General features: G+C 39.9%; 3 protein-coding genes and 3 long non-coding RNA genes across 17 annotated transcripts; 3 read left to right on the top strand and 3 right to left on the bottom strand.

Annotated features, from left to right (window-relative positions):
- Positions 1-48: 48 nt before the first annotated feature.
- On the top strand, positions 49-992 carry LOC124352552. Its single transcript, XR_006921489.1, has 3 exons — positions 49-162; positions 385-548; positions 620-992. It is a non-coding gene; the product is annotated as an uncharacterized LOC124352552 (long non-coding RNA).
- Positions 993-2,308: 1,316 nt separating this feature from the next.
- On the bottom strand, positions 2,309-4,387 carry LOC124311576. 12 transcript variants are annotated; one of them, XR_006909918.1, is made up of 7 exons: positions 4,304-4,387; positions 3,881-3,944; positions 3,272-3,383; positions 3,057-3,227; positions 2,806-2,959; positions 2,431-2,721; positions 2,309-2,363 (listed from the first exon to the last, which is right to left on the bottom strand). It is a non-coding gene; the product is annotated as an uncharacterized LOC124311576 (long non-coding RNA). The 12 variants fall into 12 exon arrangements; XR_006909912.1 differs by having other exon boundaries at positions 2,788-2,959; positions 3,057-3,209; XR_006909911.1 differs by having other exon boundaries at positions 2,431-2,736; positions 3,057-3,209.
- LOC124311763 lies at positions 2,874-3,469 on the top strand. The gene is made up of 2 exons (XR_006910213.1): positions 2,874-2,965; positions 3,404-3,469. It is a non-coding gene; the product is annotated as an uncharacterized LOC124311763 (long non-coding RNA).
- A 910-nt stretch (positions 4,388-5,297) lies between the features above and the next one.
- Positions 5,298-8,381, bottom strand: LOC124311029. Its single transcript, XM_046775274.1, has 3 exons — positions 8,297-8,381; positions 7,452-7,835; positions 5,298-7,390 (listed from the first exon to the last, which is right to left on the bottom strand). Exons 2-3 carry the CDS (start codon positions 7,567-7,569, stop codon positions 5,553-5,555), a joined length of 1,956 nt encoding a protein of 651 aa, XP_046631230.1. The 5' UTR covers positions 7,570-7,835; positions 8,297-8,381; the 3' UTR covers positions 5,298-5,552.
- LOC124311464 (transmembrane protein 222-like) lies at positions 8,342-9,408 on the bottom strand. Its single transcript, XM_046775971.1, has 4 exons — positions 9,086-9,408; positions 8,792-9,002; positions 8,560-8,690; positions 8,342-8,498 (listed from the first exon to the last, which is right to left on the bottom strand). Exons 1-4 carry the CDS (start codon positions 9,163-9,165, stop codon positions 8,417-8,419), a joined length of 504 nt encoding a protein of 167 aa, XP_046631927.1. The 5' UTR covers positions 9,166-9,408; the 3' UTR covers positions 8,342-8,416.
- Positions 9,409-13,131: 3,723 nt separating this feature from the next.
- On the top strand, positions 13,132-15,920 carry LOC124311264 (mucin-5AC-like). Its single transcript, XM_046775685.1, has 6 exons — positions 13,132-13,380; positions 14,363-14,835; positions 14,928-15,036; positions 15,103-15,221; positions 15,294-15,456; positions 15,529-15,920. The coding sequence occupies exons 1-6, from the start codon at positions 13,367-13,369 to the stop codon at positions 15,737-15,739; spliced, it is 1,089 nt and encodes a 362-aa protein (XP_046631641.1). The 5' UTR covers positions 13,132-13,366; the 3' UTR covers positions 15,740-15,920.
- The last annotated feature ends 4,783 nt before the right edge of the window (positions 15,921-20,703 follow it).

Genomic DNA, 20,703 nt, shown 5'->3' with positions numbered 1-20,703 from the left:
TTTACAGTATTGTTGAAACATAAATTCTTCTCATCTTTTATTAGGATTCATTATAATTATCTGCTGTAAGAACTGGACTTGCTAGATCACCAACCCTATCACAGACCAATCTCTCATTCAATCTTCAAGAGAACCTTGACTAACTGTTTGGTGGTTTCAAGTGTAAGTTCACTTGTCATGTCACGGAACTTTCTTTGTTGCAGTCTAATATCAATATGTATTCAAAGTATTGATCTGCACTCACGTCTATCTAATGTTGTAAGACGATTTCGACTGCAGTATACTGATTTCTGTTTAATTATTCTTTTAGATTATAGTTTTCAAGCACATTGATGACACAAATTATTAACAAGGTGACTTAATTTTCTTGTTTTTTATTTACAGGTTTGAAACTATTTAAATTTGCATGACAAACCTTAAGAAAAGTCATGTTGAAGAAAAAGGACTGACTGATAGTCAACAAGGTACGCTACCTTGTTTGGTAACCTGTTGGCTGCTTGCCTGCTTCCCTTGAATCTCCTTTTTTACTTCCTTAAGCTTGATTTAAGGTATTGCTTTCTGTTGATCAAATATTGTTGAAAATAATTGTCAAACTAATAAATGTTCATTCTGTCTTCAGGGTAACTCCTTCGCTACTTATCATGGACTTCATCCATTGGTGATGCTGTAATTCAGGAGAATGCTGTCATTTAAGAGTCAAGACTGATAAATTGTGTAGTTGTTAGATGAAACAAGTGCGTAATTGGGCTCCCTCGCTAACCATTGGCCGTGTAATCTCCCTGGCTGCAGTCAATTAAGGCAGTCTCCTCCTGTCTTGATTGACTGTATGTGCGAGTTTCAAAAGCAGTTTATCACCCAAATGAGATAAAAGGAGTAATATCAGTTTGTTTTATTTGGGTATAAATTGTTTTAAAATTAGCACAAAAACACATTTGTTTTGAACCGGACGCTTTGTTTATTGAAATAACAGTTATGGTTAAAAATATAATCTGTTTTTATTTAACTTCATTTATTTAAAGTTATAATTGTAATTTTATTAATAAATTTTTTTTTATTATTTTTCATTGTTTTATTGTGTTAATAAATGTTTTTAAGAATAAATATTTGTTAATTTTTTTTATTGCAATATTTGACACAAGTTAAAAAAATTTCAATAATAAATTTACAAATACCATATAATATTGCAGATGTTTCTTTGATACACAAATAATAAATGAACGAAATAATTAGGGTTGAGGTAATTTCGTCATCCAGGGTGACAGATCCAGGGTTTTGTCGCATTATATCATGTTGGAAAATTCAATCATACACGATGAACTTCATCAATCCTATACTCGAGACAAAACAGATAACAATTTTTTGTCAACGCAGCAACGTAGCGGCACAGCGACTTCAGGATAACACCAGAATCAGTTACTGCAAGGACTTCAGCTCAATTCAGGATAATATCTTGAACAGGAATCAGATCACAAAACCAATGAACATTTTCACAACACTGTGAGAAAAAAAAAATTAATTAAATCATCAAATTTTATATTTTCTAATGGTTAATTTACTTAAATTTAAATCAAGATTTTAACTTGTGGCTGCACAAAGTATTATAATAGAAAACTAGACATTTTCAAAGAAGCAGTTAATAAATTCAGTCAAATTACCATTTCTTCAGTTAATCTTGCAGCGTTGTTTCAAGTCTTTCTTTAATATTTTTGGAGAACACCAGCTACGTTAACTGCATGCAGCAGGTTGATACATAATCACCAACAAGGCAAATGCATCAAATTGTCAAGTCCTGTTGCAAAAAAAGAAATTATTCATTTACAAATAAACCTGTATCAGATGTAAAAAACACAATGGAAGAAAAAAAGGATTAAGTCATGTCAAGCTTAAATTAAGATCAATTTCAAGCAACAGAATATTATTTTAATTACAAGACAAGGTTACATCAAAATTTTGTAAAAAGAAATGGAATTTCATGATCTAAAACTGAATTACAATTTACCAAAAGCTGATGGGGCAGTTAACTATCTTTTCACAAAAATTTACAACCCACTACAATATTATAATTGGAATTTGAAAATTCCTAAATTACAACCCAATGTCACAATAAATTTACCATTTCAAGATGGCTACATTGCTGTCACACTCCAGGATGACACCAGTAATGAAGATACTTTCAGAATCGGCAGCGCAACTTGACTTGGACTCCCTTTCAACATCTGGTTGCAACAAAACCACCTGCAAGACAGTTATGAAGGTTAAAGTTAACCAAATTTTCAAATTCTTAAGATAATGAAAGAAATGTCTTACCCAAACATTTCTGCACAACAAATTGACACCAATATAACTCAAACTGACTTTAAAACCTATCAAGCAAAAGAACATTAATGAACACCAACAACATTGAGATGTGAAAAAAAATATATATATTACAAAGTACATAAAAGAATTGAAATTCTATCTTATGCTCACAATTATAAAATTAATGATTCAGACACTCAGTTGTTAAGGCAGTGAGTCCTTCAAATTTAAAGCTGGCACCACACTCTACTGACAGCATACAGCACTTCTCTCACCAGCACCACAGACTGCATGCAGATGCTCATCACAACAGTGGATGGTCTTCATACAACAGTTCACCATACCATTAACCAGCTGGCTGCAACAAATACAAGTGGACATTGGACTGCCTTGAAAAAGCTCAACTTCACCAAGCCATTAATCCTACTAGAAAAGAATCTTAATTATTATTAAAGGAAAAAGTATTAAGTGACAATGTTAATTAAACACATCATTCCTATTTCTTACCATCCAACAATTAGCCAACAAAGCCTACAGGGGAAAAACTTCAAATGTCAAGAACAGATGTGGATCACAGGCAAGACCCAAAGAATATAGGAATTAAGCTGAAGTACTTTCACTGTTTTTCAAAAACCTCAGCAATCAAATTTTGACAATGAATCTAGAAGTCACAAGATAGTATAATATGCCTAGAAATATAAAACAAATCTGAAAAATTGTGACATTCAGAAACCATAATGAATCAAAACCTCTATTACCTTGAGGAGATTTGTGAAGAAGAATGTTGAAGTTGACGGCACTGATCACGAACACCGTAACTAACAGCACCCGCAGCAGAAATGACGTAAGCGACATAAGCTTACGGCCGTCATGTTGCTAACACCGGGAAGTTGCCCCCTGGTGGACAAACTCTGAAGTCAATACGGTTACTAAAACAAAAAATTCTTTTGTTTAATTGAAAAAATTCATTTACCATTAAACATCAAGCCTGCACAAGCTCCATTTCTACGCATCTCTACAGGAGAACCACTGCACCCCAAACAGCCACAACAAAACAGCTCAATCATCAAACCATCCATGAAAACCTATAAGCACAATGCAAAAGAACATTTGTGAACCAATAATATTGATTACATGAAATAAGATTTCAAAATACAACTTTCAAATTAAAACAAATAATGCAAGCTTAACATAAGCTTACAACTGTAAAATTAAGCAATCAAATATTTATTAATTAAGACGTCACATACTCACATATATTTTCATTTAGGATTATTAAGAAAAAAGGGAATTTTAATTTCTGTTCCGACCCATAAAATGGCAAATTCTACAAGCTGATGATTATCTTTTCATAAACACTGTCTTGTTTAGAGGCAGGAAATAGTTACTTCAACATGAACTTGATTTAAAAGAAAAGTTTTAACTTCATTAAATTCTTAACTAATAAGATGTATAGGCAGCACACATGCATAGACAAATATAAGGCAAAATGCTAACCCTTGATACGTCCTACGAATACATTATTTCAATTTCAGATTTCCTCACAATATATTAAGAGAGTGGAGAACCTCTTAAGACTAACCTTAATTCCACAGCAGCTATCAAGTACAAGTAATGCTATGACTGTAGCTTGGACTTCATCCAGGCTGTTTAAGATAAATAAAAGCTCAATTACTATCAGAAACTAAGTCGGAGAATTTTAATTCAAAGAAGCCTTATTTCTAAGTTAAGTCAACATTTTACTTTCACTGTTTTAGACGTGCAACATGCAGCAAAAGATGACATTTTGGGGGAAAAGTACAGCAGCCAACATAACCAGATGTAGTTTCCAAGCAAGTCGAAATTGAATGCCATGTTACCCATAAATTTACCAAACAACAATTTAAATTTAATAGCCTCATAGAATAGGAACAGGAACAGGAACAGGAACAGGAACAGGAACAGGAACAGGAACAGGAACAGGAACAGGAACAGAAATAGAATAGAACAGGACTTAGTGACTTACCATTTTGAGCCGAAAAATGTCAGGGAGTTTCCAGCAAGACTGAACCAAACGACCAAACATTCACGGACAGCGTCTCCGATGAAAAGAACGAGATAGAAAGGGGGAAGCCCGGAAGGGGCTTTTAGCTTTTAGGCTTTAGGCTTTAGCTTTGAAGCTTTGATGACCCGTCGTCCCGTGTCCCGTCCCCCGTACATCCATGCCGAATACCAATACAGGGCTGAATAATTCAATCCCTAAACACTCTGAAATATTAAGCCACCTAGTGACAGCCCTTAGCATCCACGCACCACGGACGCCTAGACGCCAAAGAGTTGGACGAAAAATAAAATGTTGGGTTCTTTTCGGCGTCACACGAATATTTACACACTTTTCATTAATATCTACGAATTTTGAAACCGAAAGTAGGTTAAGAATTTCAAGAAGAATCAATATGAGAATAAAAATTTACTATGCAGGCACTAGAATTTCTAGTGCCTGCATTTCATAGTTGTTTCTAGTCTAAAATCATTAAACAAACTTACATTTTTAAAAATGTCGCTGAATTTATTCGAAAAACACAAATAAAATTACGAAGAAACAAAGAAAGCAGCATCACAAGATCTTTTGGCATGTGACTAGAAAATAATGCGATGTTAGCGATATCTAACTACACGAAAGTGATTGTTTTTTTTCTTTTCCTTTTACACGCTACTAATAAAAGTGCGCAAAGTTTTTTTATTTTTTTTAAGGATTTATCTGCGCTGATGTATACATATCTGAGCTCCCTTCTTTTCTGTTGTCCGTGAACCCGTTAATTCTTAACTTACGAATTACGATACGCCCGTGTAGGACATGCTTCCACTGTGATTTATCAATAAACGAGCTCAATCAAGGATTCATCTGTAATCATTTATTTTCGCAATTATTTCCAGAATCGACCAAAGATGAGAGAAGAAAAGTGATAGAAAACAAATTAAAGAAAGAAGTATAAACCGAGGAAGCTATAAGTATTCGCTTAATTTATCAATTTAAATGTTGTATTTCAGATTGTCATCAGTATAAAATGATGCATTCGAAAATAATATGCTGTAGTCTACTCGTATCACAAGCGCGTACATGGACAATCAAGTTTGAATAACCAAATTATCACTTACAGAATGTACTGTATAAAAAAACAGTACATCTACATACAGTCTGTATGTAGATATCACTCTTGCGTTTAGTACTATTGGCCATCGCTTCAACTAATCGCTAACGAATCTTTTCCTCGTCAGAAAAATCGGCTTTTTGCCGACATTGCAAATTGCGCTTTGGAAATTGGTCGTTTGAATTGAGTGTCAACAAATCTACGATTCCGATGAGTCTTGCAGAATAAATAAGAATTAGCAGATTCCCCATTGCAGAGTAGCTGTCTTTTTGACTGACTGGCCATTCTATTAGTGATAGGTAGTTTCGATTCTTGTTCGTTAGCCAAGAGCAACAAAGTAGAAGATGGTGTTGTTTGAGGTGAAGGAATCATTTCCGGGAGCGTTATCTTTGTGACATGAAGACTTGCATCAATCGAGTCACTGACTCTTGCTTGGGGATTCATAGGCACCAATGGTTTTGTAGTAGTTTGACGCATTGCAGTGGATTGTCGAGTTGTTGTCGTTGCAGATGGACGGGATTTCAAATTTAAAATCTCCATCAAGCCGGCGGGAAAATAACGTTGCTGGAAGGGATTTTGACTATCAGCGCCCATCCTCTGAGTGGTACTTGGTATGGACGTCGTAGACGATGTCGTTGAAGACTGCTTCCGCATCTTGCGTGGCGTCAGACGCGCAACGGGACTGCCAACACGAACCCACGTAACCAGAATCGGAACAGGGTGATTTCCAGATGCCTCTGGGTAGACGAGTATATTAGGAGGATGGAGTTGAACTGCGCCAAAAACATTTCCGCCGCCGCCTCCTAAAATCTTGTCCACATAATATCGATGAATAGTATTTAAAATAGACGCTTGACTGATTTCTCGTGGCATTGGTTGATAGATATCGTAAATCGTCCCACTATCGTCGTATCCCAGAACGATGTGATCAACAGGACTCTTGAGCAGGGAGTCTTCATCGTGAATTCTGTAATGTTTTCTGAATTGTTCATCTTCGTCTCCAACTGCAAAGACGAGAACTTTGCCTAATTGGCTGCTTTCTCCGATCAATTTCATCTGTGGCTTAGTCGTGAGGGCTAAGGACTCGGTCGGATCTCGTTTCACTCGTCTCCTTCCAGTTCCGTAACCGTGTCTTCCTACAGCTTCACGTAGAGAATCTATAAAAAGAGTTCGATGTCTCGAACAAATAAGATTATCTTCAAATCTAAAGGGTACATCAAATAACAAAATTCCAGCTCGTGAGTTGTTGCGACGAATTTTCTTCATTTGATTGGCGACTGCCAGTCCCATTTGCATCGCAAACTTCCATTTCTTCTCGGAATGCTTCCACACCACTTGATCATCGGGTTGGATTTTTGGTTTCCATTGGTTTAAATTTGAACCACTGCAGAGTTCTGAAAAGGACGGAATGTTAGATCGCTTCTCCGATTCGGGAACGACGAATACAACTGATGATAATCCAATCATTAGCTTATTTGCTGATAATTCGTTAACGCTAGGAATGTTGATTGCTTCGTGATCTTTTGAAGTTACGGTATTCGGCACAAAGAATATGTTGTCAACTAGACCCTCGATACCATGCTCTGCTATTTGACTGATGTCTACACGGCTATCAACAGTGATGCTTAAGCCAAATGAGTTTTCAGACAGCATTTCTTGATAATTGTGCAGGACGGATGACAAAACAGCCAAATTAGTTTCAGGATTGACGATGACATCGAGTCCGCTAGAGTTCATCTTCTTTAAAAATGTAACAAGAAAAGTAGCTTCTGAAAGCGACATAGTGGCCAAGAAGGAATCATGAACGGAAACGTAAAGTCGCAGAGCAGGGTGGCGATGACGGAAGCTGGAAACAGGATCTGAGGCGTTAACTGCATTTTGCCAGAACCAACTCTGTTTCTTCAGGGGGGTCTTGTAGAGTACATCACTACACACTTCATCCAGGGATAAATCTTCTTTTTCTGTGCACAACGTAAATTCTTAGTATAAATACTGTTTTTTATTTCTTTTATAGGAACTTACCTGTGATTGGGGCAGTTTCATCCGAGACAATGCAAATCACACGTAATTTTGAAGAATCTTCTGCGTAACAAAAATTGCAGCAGGAAAACACGAGCAGTAAAATGAAATAGAATTTCATTGTAATTTTCAAGAGAGAGGACAACTTTCGTCGTTAATAGCAAAAAGCTTAATGAGCTCTGAGAACCGTAGCTACTGCCTTTTAGTAATAAACGAATAGTGTGACCCTTAATAGTTGTCAGAATGATCATATTCTGCTGAATATTTGCTAGAGGATATCGGTGTCAACAGCATATAGCATCCGAATCACACACCGCGAGTGTGATGTCTCGAATAACGCATCGAGGCTGCTAGCATCCGGTTGCAAAAGTTCGTAGATGAGATTTCCTGTTTAATGCAAAAGACAAATAATTCAAAACGATTCAACAAACAATTAAAAGTATGACCGGACGTCCATTATAATGCAAAATTTGTAACCGCCTATAAAGTTCTGAATAAATACGTGGAACCCCGGTTTTTTAAAACGTTTTAGATATTTCAATCTTAATTTTATTAATACCATTTATTATACCCAGCCGACCAAGTGGCTGTGAAGATCCTTTTTTACGTTTGCCTCACACGACCCAAATTTCACTTAGACCTACCTATAAAAAATGAACCAACACTTTTGGCACATTTCTCAACGAATGATTGTTTACCGAATCGGATTTCGTGTGCACTTTCGAAATTCGTAACTGATAAATAAAACATAGCTTTAATATATTCTATATTGTTTACTCGTTCAAGTTATTGTTGGCAAATGTCATCTAACGTGCGTTGTTAAACAGTGTCAAATTTATAATATTTACCATGCCGTTTTCAAAGAAAATTCGGTGCAAGTAGAAGGATCTGTGTGCATGTGACATGAAAAACTTTATTGAAGCAGTTTAGCATTTAATTATGGGTTTCCCTCAATCAGGGCTGGTTTATCAAGCTATAAAAATCACAATCACAGCAATTACTGTGAGAAGGAAGATTGACGGGGCCCAAGTTCTCAAAAATCCTGAACAACTATAAAAAAAATCAATGTACAAATATGATATAACGTGTAAAATTCCAAGTATTTAGTTACCCAATGTGCTTGCCATGAAATAACATTTGCCAACATACAGCAACCATGTTCCAATTTCTCTTTCCAGGGTATGCCATATTATTCAATGACAGAGCAACATGTGAGTGGCAGTTATCACAACACAAGTTGTGCTAAATAAGAAAAAAGAATTGAAAATTAAAACTTAATTCAGTAAATTATTTAAAAGAAGTAAGACTATTTGACCATAATAGAATTAAAACATTTAAAATACCATATGACTTTTGTATTCTTCAGAAGCATCTTGGATGGCTCGGTCCCAAGCAGAAACACCACCCGGAACTTTTGATATTTCAAGCTGCAAGAACTTTGTAGGATCTCCAAATGCCATTTGATCTTCAGAAACAAAGTAGGAACCAGCAAAGTCCCTTATAATTCCTGAACTTGTGCAAATCCCCATGTGTCCAATAAACGGGAATATCCACCTAAATTTAAAAGCAGCATGTTGTAAATACCAAAATAATGTGTTTTTTCATTGGCATTTTATACACAAATGAGTTTCACTCACGTTATCAACGGAATAGGAGTCCAAACAATGCAAAAAGGGTATCTATTTTTCCTCACGTCAATAGGTTCTGTTGCAGCCATAACGACACAAGTTAGTTTAAGCTTTTGAATCAACAATACCAATATAATAACAAAAGGTTTCGTAATATCGAGTAATTCGTCTTTAAAGTGAAAGAATCTAACACATAACAGAATTTTCTTGATACTTTTAAGTCTTCAACAACAAAAACTCGGGAATTCTCAAATTCGAAATGCAAAACTTCTGTGTTGTTATTAAACTGCAGACGCAGGGTTCTAATACAAATACAGTACTACTGGTAAGTAGGACCCGATGTTGCCATTTTTCAAACTGATACTACGCAATAATTTTATCTTTTTAAAAAAAGTTTAAAAAAAAAGTCTTCACTCGTTAAGTCGCAACATATTCCGAGTGAACTAAATAACGAAGTGAATAGGTGTATTTATTATATTGTGTTTTATTACTGATTATTGGGGAACTGGTGATGATGACGCAATCCATGTTATTCGGTTCATAAAAAAAAAACTGACGATACCCAATGGTTAAGTCACACACACTTTGTTTAATCTGCTTTCGTATATCTATAGGCTAACTTGCAAAAAAAAATGTTGGTAACATTGAACATCCTTATTCAGCTAAAAAAAATAGTCAACAGTCTGCAAATGGGAAACTAGGAAATAGAATGAATATTAATGATTACCTTGACGCTATTTTCTTTTCCCTCTCACACTACGATTCCTTGAAATGACCGACCAACTTTTGCTTTTACACAAGGAGAATGTTGAATTTGCATAATGATTTTTTCCCATTTATTGAATATGCAAATATACTATCATATTCAGAGAATCACGATCTTGTAGAAATTCTATTACACTTCCTTGGCGTGCGAATAGCTTTTCTTGATCTGTTTGTAAGGACTATCTGTCAAGTTTGAACTAGAAAGCATAATTGGCTGCCGCGTGGAAAATTGCATCATTCAGCATGCGCGCTTAAATAAGTAGAACAACAATTTTCAAACATTTATTATTATACATCCCGCAGGCCCGCAGTGTTTGTTGTTTTGCGTCACATTACCTCTAAATATCGACGTGTTCTTCTATAGTTACGTCTATGATAGTCTCTTTATTTCTTGGCTAATGAGCGCGCTGCTGCCTCCCGCAGGCCCGTGTAGTTGCATCAACAGTTTTTGTTTTACGCCACTATTACATCTGAGTATATGGGATTATCGAGACGTTCTATAGCGCCTTACTTAGTTAACAGATGCGCGCCTATTATGATTACAGGAACAATACTAAATATAGCAGCTGCCAGCCTTGACAGAAGAGAGAGAAAGAATCTCCGTGGTTATTATTCGTTATTATTATTGATAATACCAGTTCAATGAAGCATGGGCCACAGCACACTACTTATTTGTTCTTTCTGCCAAGTCGTGGAATGCTTTCTTTTGTTTTTATTTTTCTATCAGGAATGCAGCCGGCGATAATTGCGATCTGCTGTGTGTCTGTACGTAAGAACTTTTTTAATACGAATTAAATAGGTAGAGAGAAGGCCCTTTTATAATGTTGTTTGTCTATTTCATAAGACTGATGGTAACTCAACATTAGTACTAATCCTGTCTGGATAAAGTGTAAGAGGTATCTGGGGGGGATAGTTTATCACAAGACACCCAATAATCGATTGCACTGTCATTCCTTTCTATTCAATTAGCTGAAGACAATGGTGTTGCACCAACAACACATGGTATTATAATAACCATCACCGTGGCGTGACGGCGAAAAATAGAGAAAAGGCTGTGGGCAAAAACCAGCAGACTTTTATTATTGTTGATTCTCTTATTATTGCATCCGTCATATATACTATGTGCCACGCGCGTTAAAAATCTTTTGGCGCAGGCTAATTTTACCACAGAGACATGCGTGGTCATGGGAGTCATCGAATGTGCTAAAAAAGAAACACACGCATTAATAATAACACACACAAAACAACAAACAAAAGAAGAACAAGGGGAAAAAAATTAAAAAAAAAAAGCGATGGAATCCCAGTGAATGGCGATCGATTCTCGCCAGCACTTTCACCTTCGAATTATTTGGCTTGCATCATCAGTTGAAATGTAGACCGTGATTGTTCTTTTTTGAGCAGGAAACTAGTTCTACTAGAGTTATGAAGGAAGGGAAACCGAACCGGACGGCGATGAAAAGTTGCAGACGCTTGGCATTGAGTTACAAAGTGGGGGGAAAAAAAGAAAAAAGAAGAAAAACTGGATCGGTCCAAATGAAAGTGCTTGGCGTTCAGGTCGACGTGGAATTTGGAATAAGGTACTATATACCTAAAAAAAACATGGCTGGGATACCGATAAAGTTATAAACCCAAAAAAGTGTCCTTCAGTCAACCAATCATATACCCAAAACAATCTATTTATCTAGCTAATGTCGAGCGCGCCACAGGCTGTTGTTTTGATTCATCAGATGATGCGCAATAAAATCGGCAACATTCCAGTGAAACGGAAAAATATGATTGGGTATTATTATATAGGTAGAAATAAAAAAGGAGCGGTTCTCGTTTCATTTGATTTCTCCTGGAGCCCTTTCCAATGGAATAAAAGCGAAAAGAATGATATGGCAGCAAGATATGAGGAGAAGTTTTGTTTTTTGTTTTTTGTTTTCCTGACGTCAGACCCGAAAGAGGGAAAGTCATTTAGTTACAACCTCTTCGACTCTGACTGAGCTGTTCTCCCATGTCTCGACTACAATCTAGGTGCTGGATGAGGAGATTCTTTCTTTTTATTTTCCAGCCATCCGCTCGTCGCAAGTCGTTTTTCGGCTATGCTGCGTTCACTTTCGAGTCCACGAGGTCAACGATATAGTATTCCAGTCGACAGACTTTTCGACATTTGCAGTGGGTGAAAATAAAAAGAAAGAAATAACGCCGACTGCTAAGTATACGTGGACAAAGGTGATATCGCATAGTCCGTCGCTGTGCTCTACATAGAGAAAACACGGCTGAACAGTGGCGCGGAGTACAAGTGTACATATTAGTCGACTTTCACTAGCGACGCCATAAAAAAAAAAGGGAAAAAAATCGAAAATCGAACAAAAGAAAATTGGGACTTTTTTGCTCTGCACGCTCAACAATTTAAGAGAAATCGAAGAAGAGATGTCGATTTACCTGTCTGCCGATGACTATATTCTTTTGTATATACAAGCCAGCAGCAGCAGCAGTCTTTTTTCTTTATTTTCATCAAACCGGCCTTGAGCCTTGAATGTATTCCGAATAAATGTCTAGCTAATAACGCTCTAATCAATGGAGAGGGAGAGCCATCCAGCGCAGAGGTTGAACGAGGTCGACAACAATTACATTGTGTATCCCAGTGATGTTATAGCTCTGACACTGCGTTCGACGTCTCCGAGAAATACAGCAGGAGGAAAAAGGAAGAACGAAATATTATAAGAGTCTCTCTAACAATCCAACGACACCAAAGGGCGTCGCACAATCGAAAGTGGCGCATGCCGCACGAGTTTCCTTTCTCTTCACGTCGTGTCAAAGGTCAACTGAAAGGCAATCTTTCTCTCCATGGCCTCAACAGCAGAGCTCTTTTATCCGTACACAACTCCGCCAATGCCCGATGGAAAAACCAGTTAAATGTTTTTTTCTTTTTTCATGTTATATCCAAGTCTAATCGTGTGCGGATGAGGGGCGAAAGCTGCTGCTGCCGTATAGAAAATAGGAGTGTTTGATTCAGCTGACTTTCCTATATACGTACTACACACGACCAACACGACTATACATGTGTTATTGTAGCAAGGTTTCACCTTTCTCGCGTTCTCCCTTTTCGGCATATCTTTTTTTATTTTATTTTTTGGTTTTCTTCAGGTAAAAATGAAAGGGGTGGTACAGATTCCACAACAACAGCAGTCGACAGCGCAGCGAGGGTGGGGAGAATGAAGAGAAAAGGGAAAGGCGTTGGCCGCACGAAAGTATCACCGAGAACAAATCATAATACCCGATAGCGAAGGTACCCTGGGCTGAGACCAGCAGCAGCTTGTGTGTGCAGTTTGTGCATAAGGCTCCTGAAGGCTCGGCGAGTGGTGAAAAACCTTTTAGCCACCTGAGATTGTGAGAATTGGATTCATTCAGACGTCGGAGACATACAGGTGCACAACCCTCCACTACTCCGGAAGCTTTGCAGCCAACATTTCCTGACAAGACTGAAAAGACTTTTTTGAGTTTTTGTTTCGAAACCAGAAGCTATAGACACTTAGAATCATGAAGTTGATGATGTAAGTACACTGTCATCTGTTACAGTATATCCTTATTTTATAAGTTATTCTTTTATCCATTTTGGGTGTCAGTGTGGGTTGATTATAGCCTGCTGTACTAGTGAGTGTGTTTGGCGAATTGTGTGCAACTGTTGTTTCTGTAGCGCCGTCATCACAAGGCGAATGTTTTGGCTCAGTTTAATTTTCGGGGGAAATAAGAGCAAAGTCTCTCTGTTGGATTCGTAGGACCTGCTTTACGGGCGTAAATGAAAGTTGGTCGGATATTCAATGTGTTTCAATAGTATAAGGAGATGATTTGCGCTTTTGCGCCAATGAACATGGCGCATAATCAAAAGGGAAAGTAGCATTTCCACTGTAGAGTTCGAGTTTCTTCTTTGTTTTTTAATGGAAAATCGGTGTCAGTGTCTTATAAGCGCAGGTAAAGCCCCCCACTCTCACCTTTACCGAGAAAAAACGACGTGCTATCCATTCTAAACCATTGTGGACAGACAGACAGCCAAATGTTATTTATGGCGATCGATCGGGTCAGGTGTGATGAAGTCACTCGATTAGATTTGATTTTATTTCAAGTTTTCTCTATTTGGTATTTTTTTTTGTTCACGTCACTTTTAAATTTGCATTAATTAAAATGATGTGCGTAGAATTTTACTTTCCTTCGACCTGTTGTGCATTTTAATAAAACTACCTGGTTGATTGTATAAGAACGGGTCAAAATTGACGTCGAGTGCTATTTTAAGTACAACACCACACCTCAAAATCCTTGAACGTGGTCACTAATTGAGTTCTCCTGACGGACTCAAAGCTGCCGCTGTAAAACTATTTGAAACAAGCTGCTGGGTGGCAGCAGACTGTAACAAATACAAAAACAAAAAAGTTCATTTCATTGTTTTAAAATCCGAGTCCGAATTTTGGCAATAAGGAGCCCTCTAATTGTGTTTTTGTTGTTGCCTTATTATCTTTATATATTCTGGCTGGGCGTCAGAATTGTGTGTGCCGTAGCGAGCCTGGCCTTGGCTGCTGGCACTTTTGTCGACGAGGATTTTACACTAGTGGACGAGCAGCAAACTAGTTCGCCTGCTGTAGATGGCGGAGAAATGACCGACATTGTCATGGCGGAGGAATTGACCACGAAAAAGGCTAGGGTGACAACGACGACGACGACCTCGTCACCCATAATCGAAGCCGCTCCCGTCGACGAAGTGGAAGTCACTCCGGCCAATAAAATGAGGAAAACTTCCAATCGCCCCCGAACGTCTGGCTCGCGAAGGAAGCCGTCGTCTAAAGCTAAAGCAGTTGGTGATGCCGTCCAAGAGGAGGACATTCCCAAGGCCGAAATGACCAGCCCAGCTTCAGTCGACACTGCATCAGCCCTAGCACCGAAGAATTTCAAGCCAACACCCAAACCTCTGGAGGAATTTCAACAAACTCAGGGCCTTATGGAATTTCTGAAGAAACGTAACCAATCAGCTGTTTCTTATATACGCCCATATTAGTTAAACGTGATTCATTTCACTTTTTATTTTGGATGTTCACTCCATAATCAACAGGTAAATTCGAACGTATTCAAGCTTCTACCACCGAAGACCCTTTCGTGGCCATTCTGGCCACGGCGACCATGCCATCAACTGAAGTGTCCGTCTCACCAGCGAGCGAGAGGTCAGTTTTCGTCTTCATCAATTGTGACATGTTCAAAACAAATTTTTTTCATCCTTGAGGGAACAGCGCACCTATTCGATCCAGCGGCGGATCGGCCAGGAGACTGCCCACCACTAACCGCCGTTTCAGCGCCAGCGCCCGCGCCACCACGGCCGCCACCACTACGACGACAACACCCGCCACAGGTATTTCTTATTTAAAAAAATTAATTGGCCTGTTCAACATCAAATAAACACTGATATTAACGCGCCGAGCAGAAGCCCCCATCGTGGCTGCTGCTGTCACTACCAAGCGCCCCAACCGATTTGGCGCGTTGCGCAACAGCAAGGCTTTAGGTACGACCGCAACCACTACCGCCCAGCCAGTCACTGAGCAGCCCAAAGCGGCCGAGTCTACACGATCGAAATTGTTCCCTAAACGGTAAACAACCTACATTAATATGTATTTGTCTAATGAGAATCTTTTGACAGTTCATGTAATTATTCCATTCAGACCGGTTAACTTGCGACCGGTCGCCAACTCCATCTCGAGGCGAAAGGACCAGGCTACTACCGCATCGCCAACGACTCCGGCCGCTGCTGCCGTCGAGGAAGACGTCATCATTCCCATTCCGGAAGAAATCCAAGTGATTGTCGAGCCAACAACGGCGACTCCCCTTCGCCGAACTCGCGGTCGCATTGCTCCCCGAGTGAGTGGCTTGTAGGCGAATTTCTTTTTCTTTTTTCAAATCGTTCAAAAGTTTATTTTCGCTCATCACACGTCATCAAGAACTGTAATATCATCCACACAACAACAACAACAAAAAAAATTGAAAAGTTGAAAAGTCCCAAGCATATTATGCCCCCCCTTTTCTTCAATACAGTTCTCTTTTATTCCTGTTTCAATTCATCTAATGCAAACAACAATGGATTTTTGGCTTTGAGAAGAAGGAAGAAGAACGAGGTAGTAGTAGTACTATGATGTGTATATAGGCCTCACGACCCTCTCATATCCCCAGTCCGCCCTTTTTGGAAACTGCCTTTGATGTCCATTTGCGAACGTTCTACAAAGGTACACACACACACACAATACGACATGACAAAAAAGAAAAAAAAAGGGAATAGTTTGCTGGCCGACCGAAGTTGCCACTCACTCAAAAGTTGCGTGATTCCCGACTGGGCGGCGAGAGTTTAGACGACGAGTCGTCATACCCCTCACTTGGTCCGTCCGTCCGTCCGTCTCTTATACGTACAGTATACTATATATCTAGACTATAGACTATATCATGATTCATGACTGGACGAATTTCTCCTGTGGTTTCCCATGCAGCAAGTTTGCCCATCTCCCCCGTTTGCGTTCGGTCTACAGCAGTAGTATTTCCCGCTATTCTTTTCGTTTCTTTACCCGACGCCCGCTCCCTTTATCTTATTCTTCTTCTTGTTCCGTTTGCTGGCGCAGCAGCAGCCCATTTGGCGGGCAGAAGATGTCGACCAAGTGGCTGGGTGCGAATCCACAGGGGCATATTCGTGCTTGATCGTCGGCAATTACGTCTTGAGAGAGGGACGAAGGCGAGCAGCATCAAACGAGAGCGTTATAGTACCGACGGCCCATCTAGTCTATATGATACACTGGTGAGTGTCTTCCTATCTGCGTTCGTTCGTGCTCCTGAAGCTGGATGTACATATACGTACACATATATAGGCTGCAGACCGGCCCTAGAGAGAGAAGGCTAACAGACCCCCACACACACACACTCACGGTGCTCACGAAAACTGATGATTGCCTTCATTTTCTTTGTCTCTTTTGTCTTTTTGTTTCTTTCTCTTCTTTTGTTTCTTCATATCCCGGCGCCGAGCTGTCGTGCGTGAGCGGCCGACATACGTACCTATATAGCCTGGATGTGTGTGTTTATATATACTAGGTATACCATTTCTTTTTCATTGCATTTTCTTCTTCCTCCCAGCAAAAGAAAAAAAAAGAAGTGGTGAGTCTGTTTTGTACCTTGTGAAAACGACCTCGCCGTCGGCAATGAAAATCGCTGCTGAGCTATAGCTGCTATCACACATTTTGTGACGTCAAGAAAGAAAGGAGAGAGAACCCATCAGGACAGAGAGCTCGGCCAAATCTCCGGCGCTTTCTCCAATACTATAGTACCTATACTACCGCCTTGGCCCTCTGCTGTGTGCCTGTTGTATTGTAACACACTTGGCTCCTCGACAGCTCACACTCTCTTTCGCCTATATAGCTCGTTTTATCCGGGAGTATATAGCGGGGACACAATCGGGTAGTATAGGTATACAATACATACACAGTCTCGGCATATAATAGTAATAATAATAATAATAATATCAAATAGATATTGTTATATAAAATCCGCCAGGCACGGATGATAAAGAAAAGAAAAAATATTCTTTTGCAAAAGAAAAAGTTTGCGGGTGGAAAAAATAAAAGATGAGACCCAAAAAAGCGTTTTCTATTTTTCTTTTTTTCCCGAGCGCTTGTTGATTTCCCTTCTTCTTTTTTTATTAAGTAACTCATTTGATTGTGTGTGATAGCGACGCAGTGGTGCCGGTTGGGCCCGTCCTCGCGGCGAAAGCACTCATAAAAACCCGACCGACAACAAAAGGCTTTCCCCCGCCAGCGCGCCGCGTCGAGAGTCACGGATTGCACGAGGCGGAAGTGGCCCAGGTCACGATGTGAAAAATAGTTCACACGAATACCTACCTACCTACCTACCTACCTACCTCTTTCTCTCTCTCTCTCTGTGAGTAACGCTAGAGCTCAAAAGAAACTTTGCTGCAAACAAAATCAAGAAAAAGATGCCACAGCGCAGAGATGCGCTGGTTCCAGCGCTGGGCGCGGGCGGGCTAGCGTTGTGGATTGCTGATGCGACCCCAAAATATACATTTCAGCATGCACCCAACTATTCGACAATCAAAAAACAGCTTCGAAAAAAGAGTAGAACAGGAAAGAGAAACAGGAAAATAAATGAAAGAAATGTCTGTTAACTAGGTAGCTCGAGTTTTTCTTTGCTGGGGCCATAGGATAAACCAACACGACGACCGGGACTAGTCCACTAGGACAGCAATAATATAGCCAAAGTATAGCCGGACAATATAACGTGTAGCATATATACAACTCAATATATTTATGTTGCAGAGATTGGAAACGGATTAGGTCTATCTAGAAACTGTGAAAGGGACTCTGTTGCTGGCACGCAGGTGACTCGTCTGACTCGAGGGCAAGAGTGAGTAATAACTTTCTTCGTTACCAGCGGAATTTTCTCCGAAACCTGTTTTTTCTTTTTCTTTCTTCCCCGATGGGAGACTATGACTATGGCCGTCCTATAACACCAGCAATATACTATGTAGCAATGTAACATGGTAGAGAGAGAGAGAGAGGCTATAGCTGTCTATATCTGGCTGGCTGGCCGATGATACTCGCCTCGGAGACTGGCACTGCTGAGACTGAACACGTTTCTATACACATCCAACTAACGCACACGTACATCTAAATACAAAAGAGCCTTGACGGGAGGAAGACCGCAGGACGGTGACCGATCGGAATCCAAAGAGTTTAGATCTACCCAACTATTGGATTTAGGTCATGTGTAACCGAGTGGCTATACACTACAGAGGGTATACCCGAGGTTTTCTCTCTCTTTAGACTTTGATATTTTAGTTTTTCTCTCCCCTCTTTCTATTTCTCTTTCTAGATTTGACACTCAAAAGGCCTCGGATATATTGATGTGCATGGCGCTATACTTTTTGAGAGGCGGAGAGCTGGACGGCGCCGGCCCGCCTTCTTATTTTCGCCCGATTAAACGCTCTGCTCCGCATCCAGATTTCTATTCGATCGCTCATCCGTCATTCCGGTAGTGCGGATGAAAAGCGATGCGTCGACACTGACGCTTTCGTTCACCTTGTCCGCTTGGTAAGCGAATAATACCGTGGGGCCCAGTAAATAAAAATCTAGACAAAGTTATTCTGCCGAGCGGTAATTCACGACGACACCGGACGACTTGACCGGTTGAAAAATGTCGAGCGCCAGGTACGCGTTGGTACGCGAAATGTGTTGCGCGTACTACTGGCGTCCGGTCCACACCCACCCCCGGCTGCTGGCCCATCAGTTCCCGTTGACCTGGCGCTTTTCGAGACCATGTCGAAACGGGAAAGTTGTGTCAATGTGCAATCGCCAATTGCAACAGATGTTCCATTGAATTCGAACGGGAGGGGGGGGGGGAACGAAAAATGAAATCTAAAAATTTGAATTCAAATAAGCCACTGCTATCGGCTTCCAATCGTTGCGCGTGAATCGTTGCGTCATTCTGACAGTTTTTCTGGGGGGTTTTTTTTTCTCGGGAGAAAACTGCCCGCTCACCGCACGAACTCGACCGTTTTGTGCTCTAAACACATTCGTCGATCGCCCTTTTTTTCCACCGATTCCGAGATTTTTATGATTTTAATTTGATTATTTCCGACCCTCTTTGGCTCCTCCGCAGCTCACAGTGGCCCACCACCACCACCATCCCATCATCCAACTGGCGCAACTGGCGGGACTTGGACGTCCGCACGTGACACATTTGAAGCGTTGCCAAAGATGATGTGCGGCTGCAGCGGCCGCATATGACCCACAGAGTCGAGCATCAGCACTGCTGTGCGTCCGGAATTTCCTCTCTATTCATCGTCGAATAAATAGTCATAAAGAGTAGAAAAGAGAGAAGAAGAAAGAAGAAGAAGAAGAAGAAGAGAAAGAGGAGAGAGAGAGAGAGAAAACCTGCTCTTCACGACGTCAAGCCTTATATATCTATGTAGTACACTAAAAGAGAAAGAAAACTAGCGCTGGAGAGAGAGAGAGAGAGAGAGGAGTGTTGCTCCGGAATGATCATCGTCATTTTCGTGTGCTGAACTCTTCTTTTCTCTTCTTTCTCTCTCCTTCTTCTTCTTCTTCTTATTTTGATTTTTTTCTTCCGTTTGTATTTTATTCTTCTTTCTGCTGGATGTTGTTATTTTGTTAGAAACTGGCGCTGCTGCTACTGCCGTGTTGTTGTTGTTATCCGTATACTACTGATGTGCTTGCTGCTCTTCAGTTTTGCACGACTTTCTCCTAGACTCTTGTCGATCTGAAAGTGAGGTTCGTGGCTTTTCTCCGGCACCCAGTGAGCACAAGGGCCACCACTACACGCCGTTGACTCGTCGATCTCAGCTTTCGTTATATTGCTCCTTTGTTTTTGGGTTTTTTTTTGTTTTTTTCCCCCCAGTTGCTTTGGGGCTCTCTTGTGTTTTTCTCTTGTTATGTGTGTGCATGTATGTGTCTTGTATAGAGCTAGTGTGTGTGTGTGTGTGTCGAGGAATATTGCCTGGATACCGCCTGGTCGGCGCCACATAGTATATATAGTACTACCTTAGATTCCCCCCCCCCTTTCTCCTGGATATTGTTCATTTTTCTCCTCTTGTCTTGTGTACCTACATGTATAGTATGGGCTGTAATCCAGCAGAGTGCTCGACGTATTTTTTGTTTGTTTTAAAATTAATTCTACTCTTCATTATTCCATCATTATTTGACGGCTGCGCAATGATTGTTAAAATCAACTCGCTGTTTATAAAAACCCGCGCGTGTGCGAAGACTTTCATGTAATAATTGGGTCCCGTCTATATAATATAAGCTATATATATTTGCGTGACCGGA

The sequence above is a fragment of the Daphnia pulicaria genome, chromosome 8, assembly GCF_021234035.1.
Source record: "Daphnia pulicaria isolate SC F1-1A chromosome 8, SC_F0-13Bv2, whole genome shotgun sequence".
In the NCBI taxonomy this organism is placed as follows: domain Eukaryota; kingdom Metazoa; phylum Arthropoda; class Branchiopoda; order Diplostraca; family Daphniidae; genus Daphnia; species Daphnia pulicaria.
This window is presented reverse-complemented; position numbering and strand designations above follow the sequence as displayed.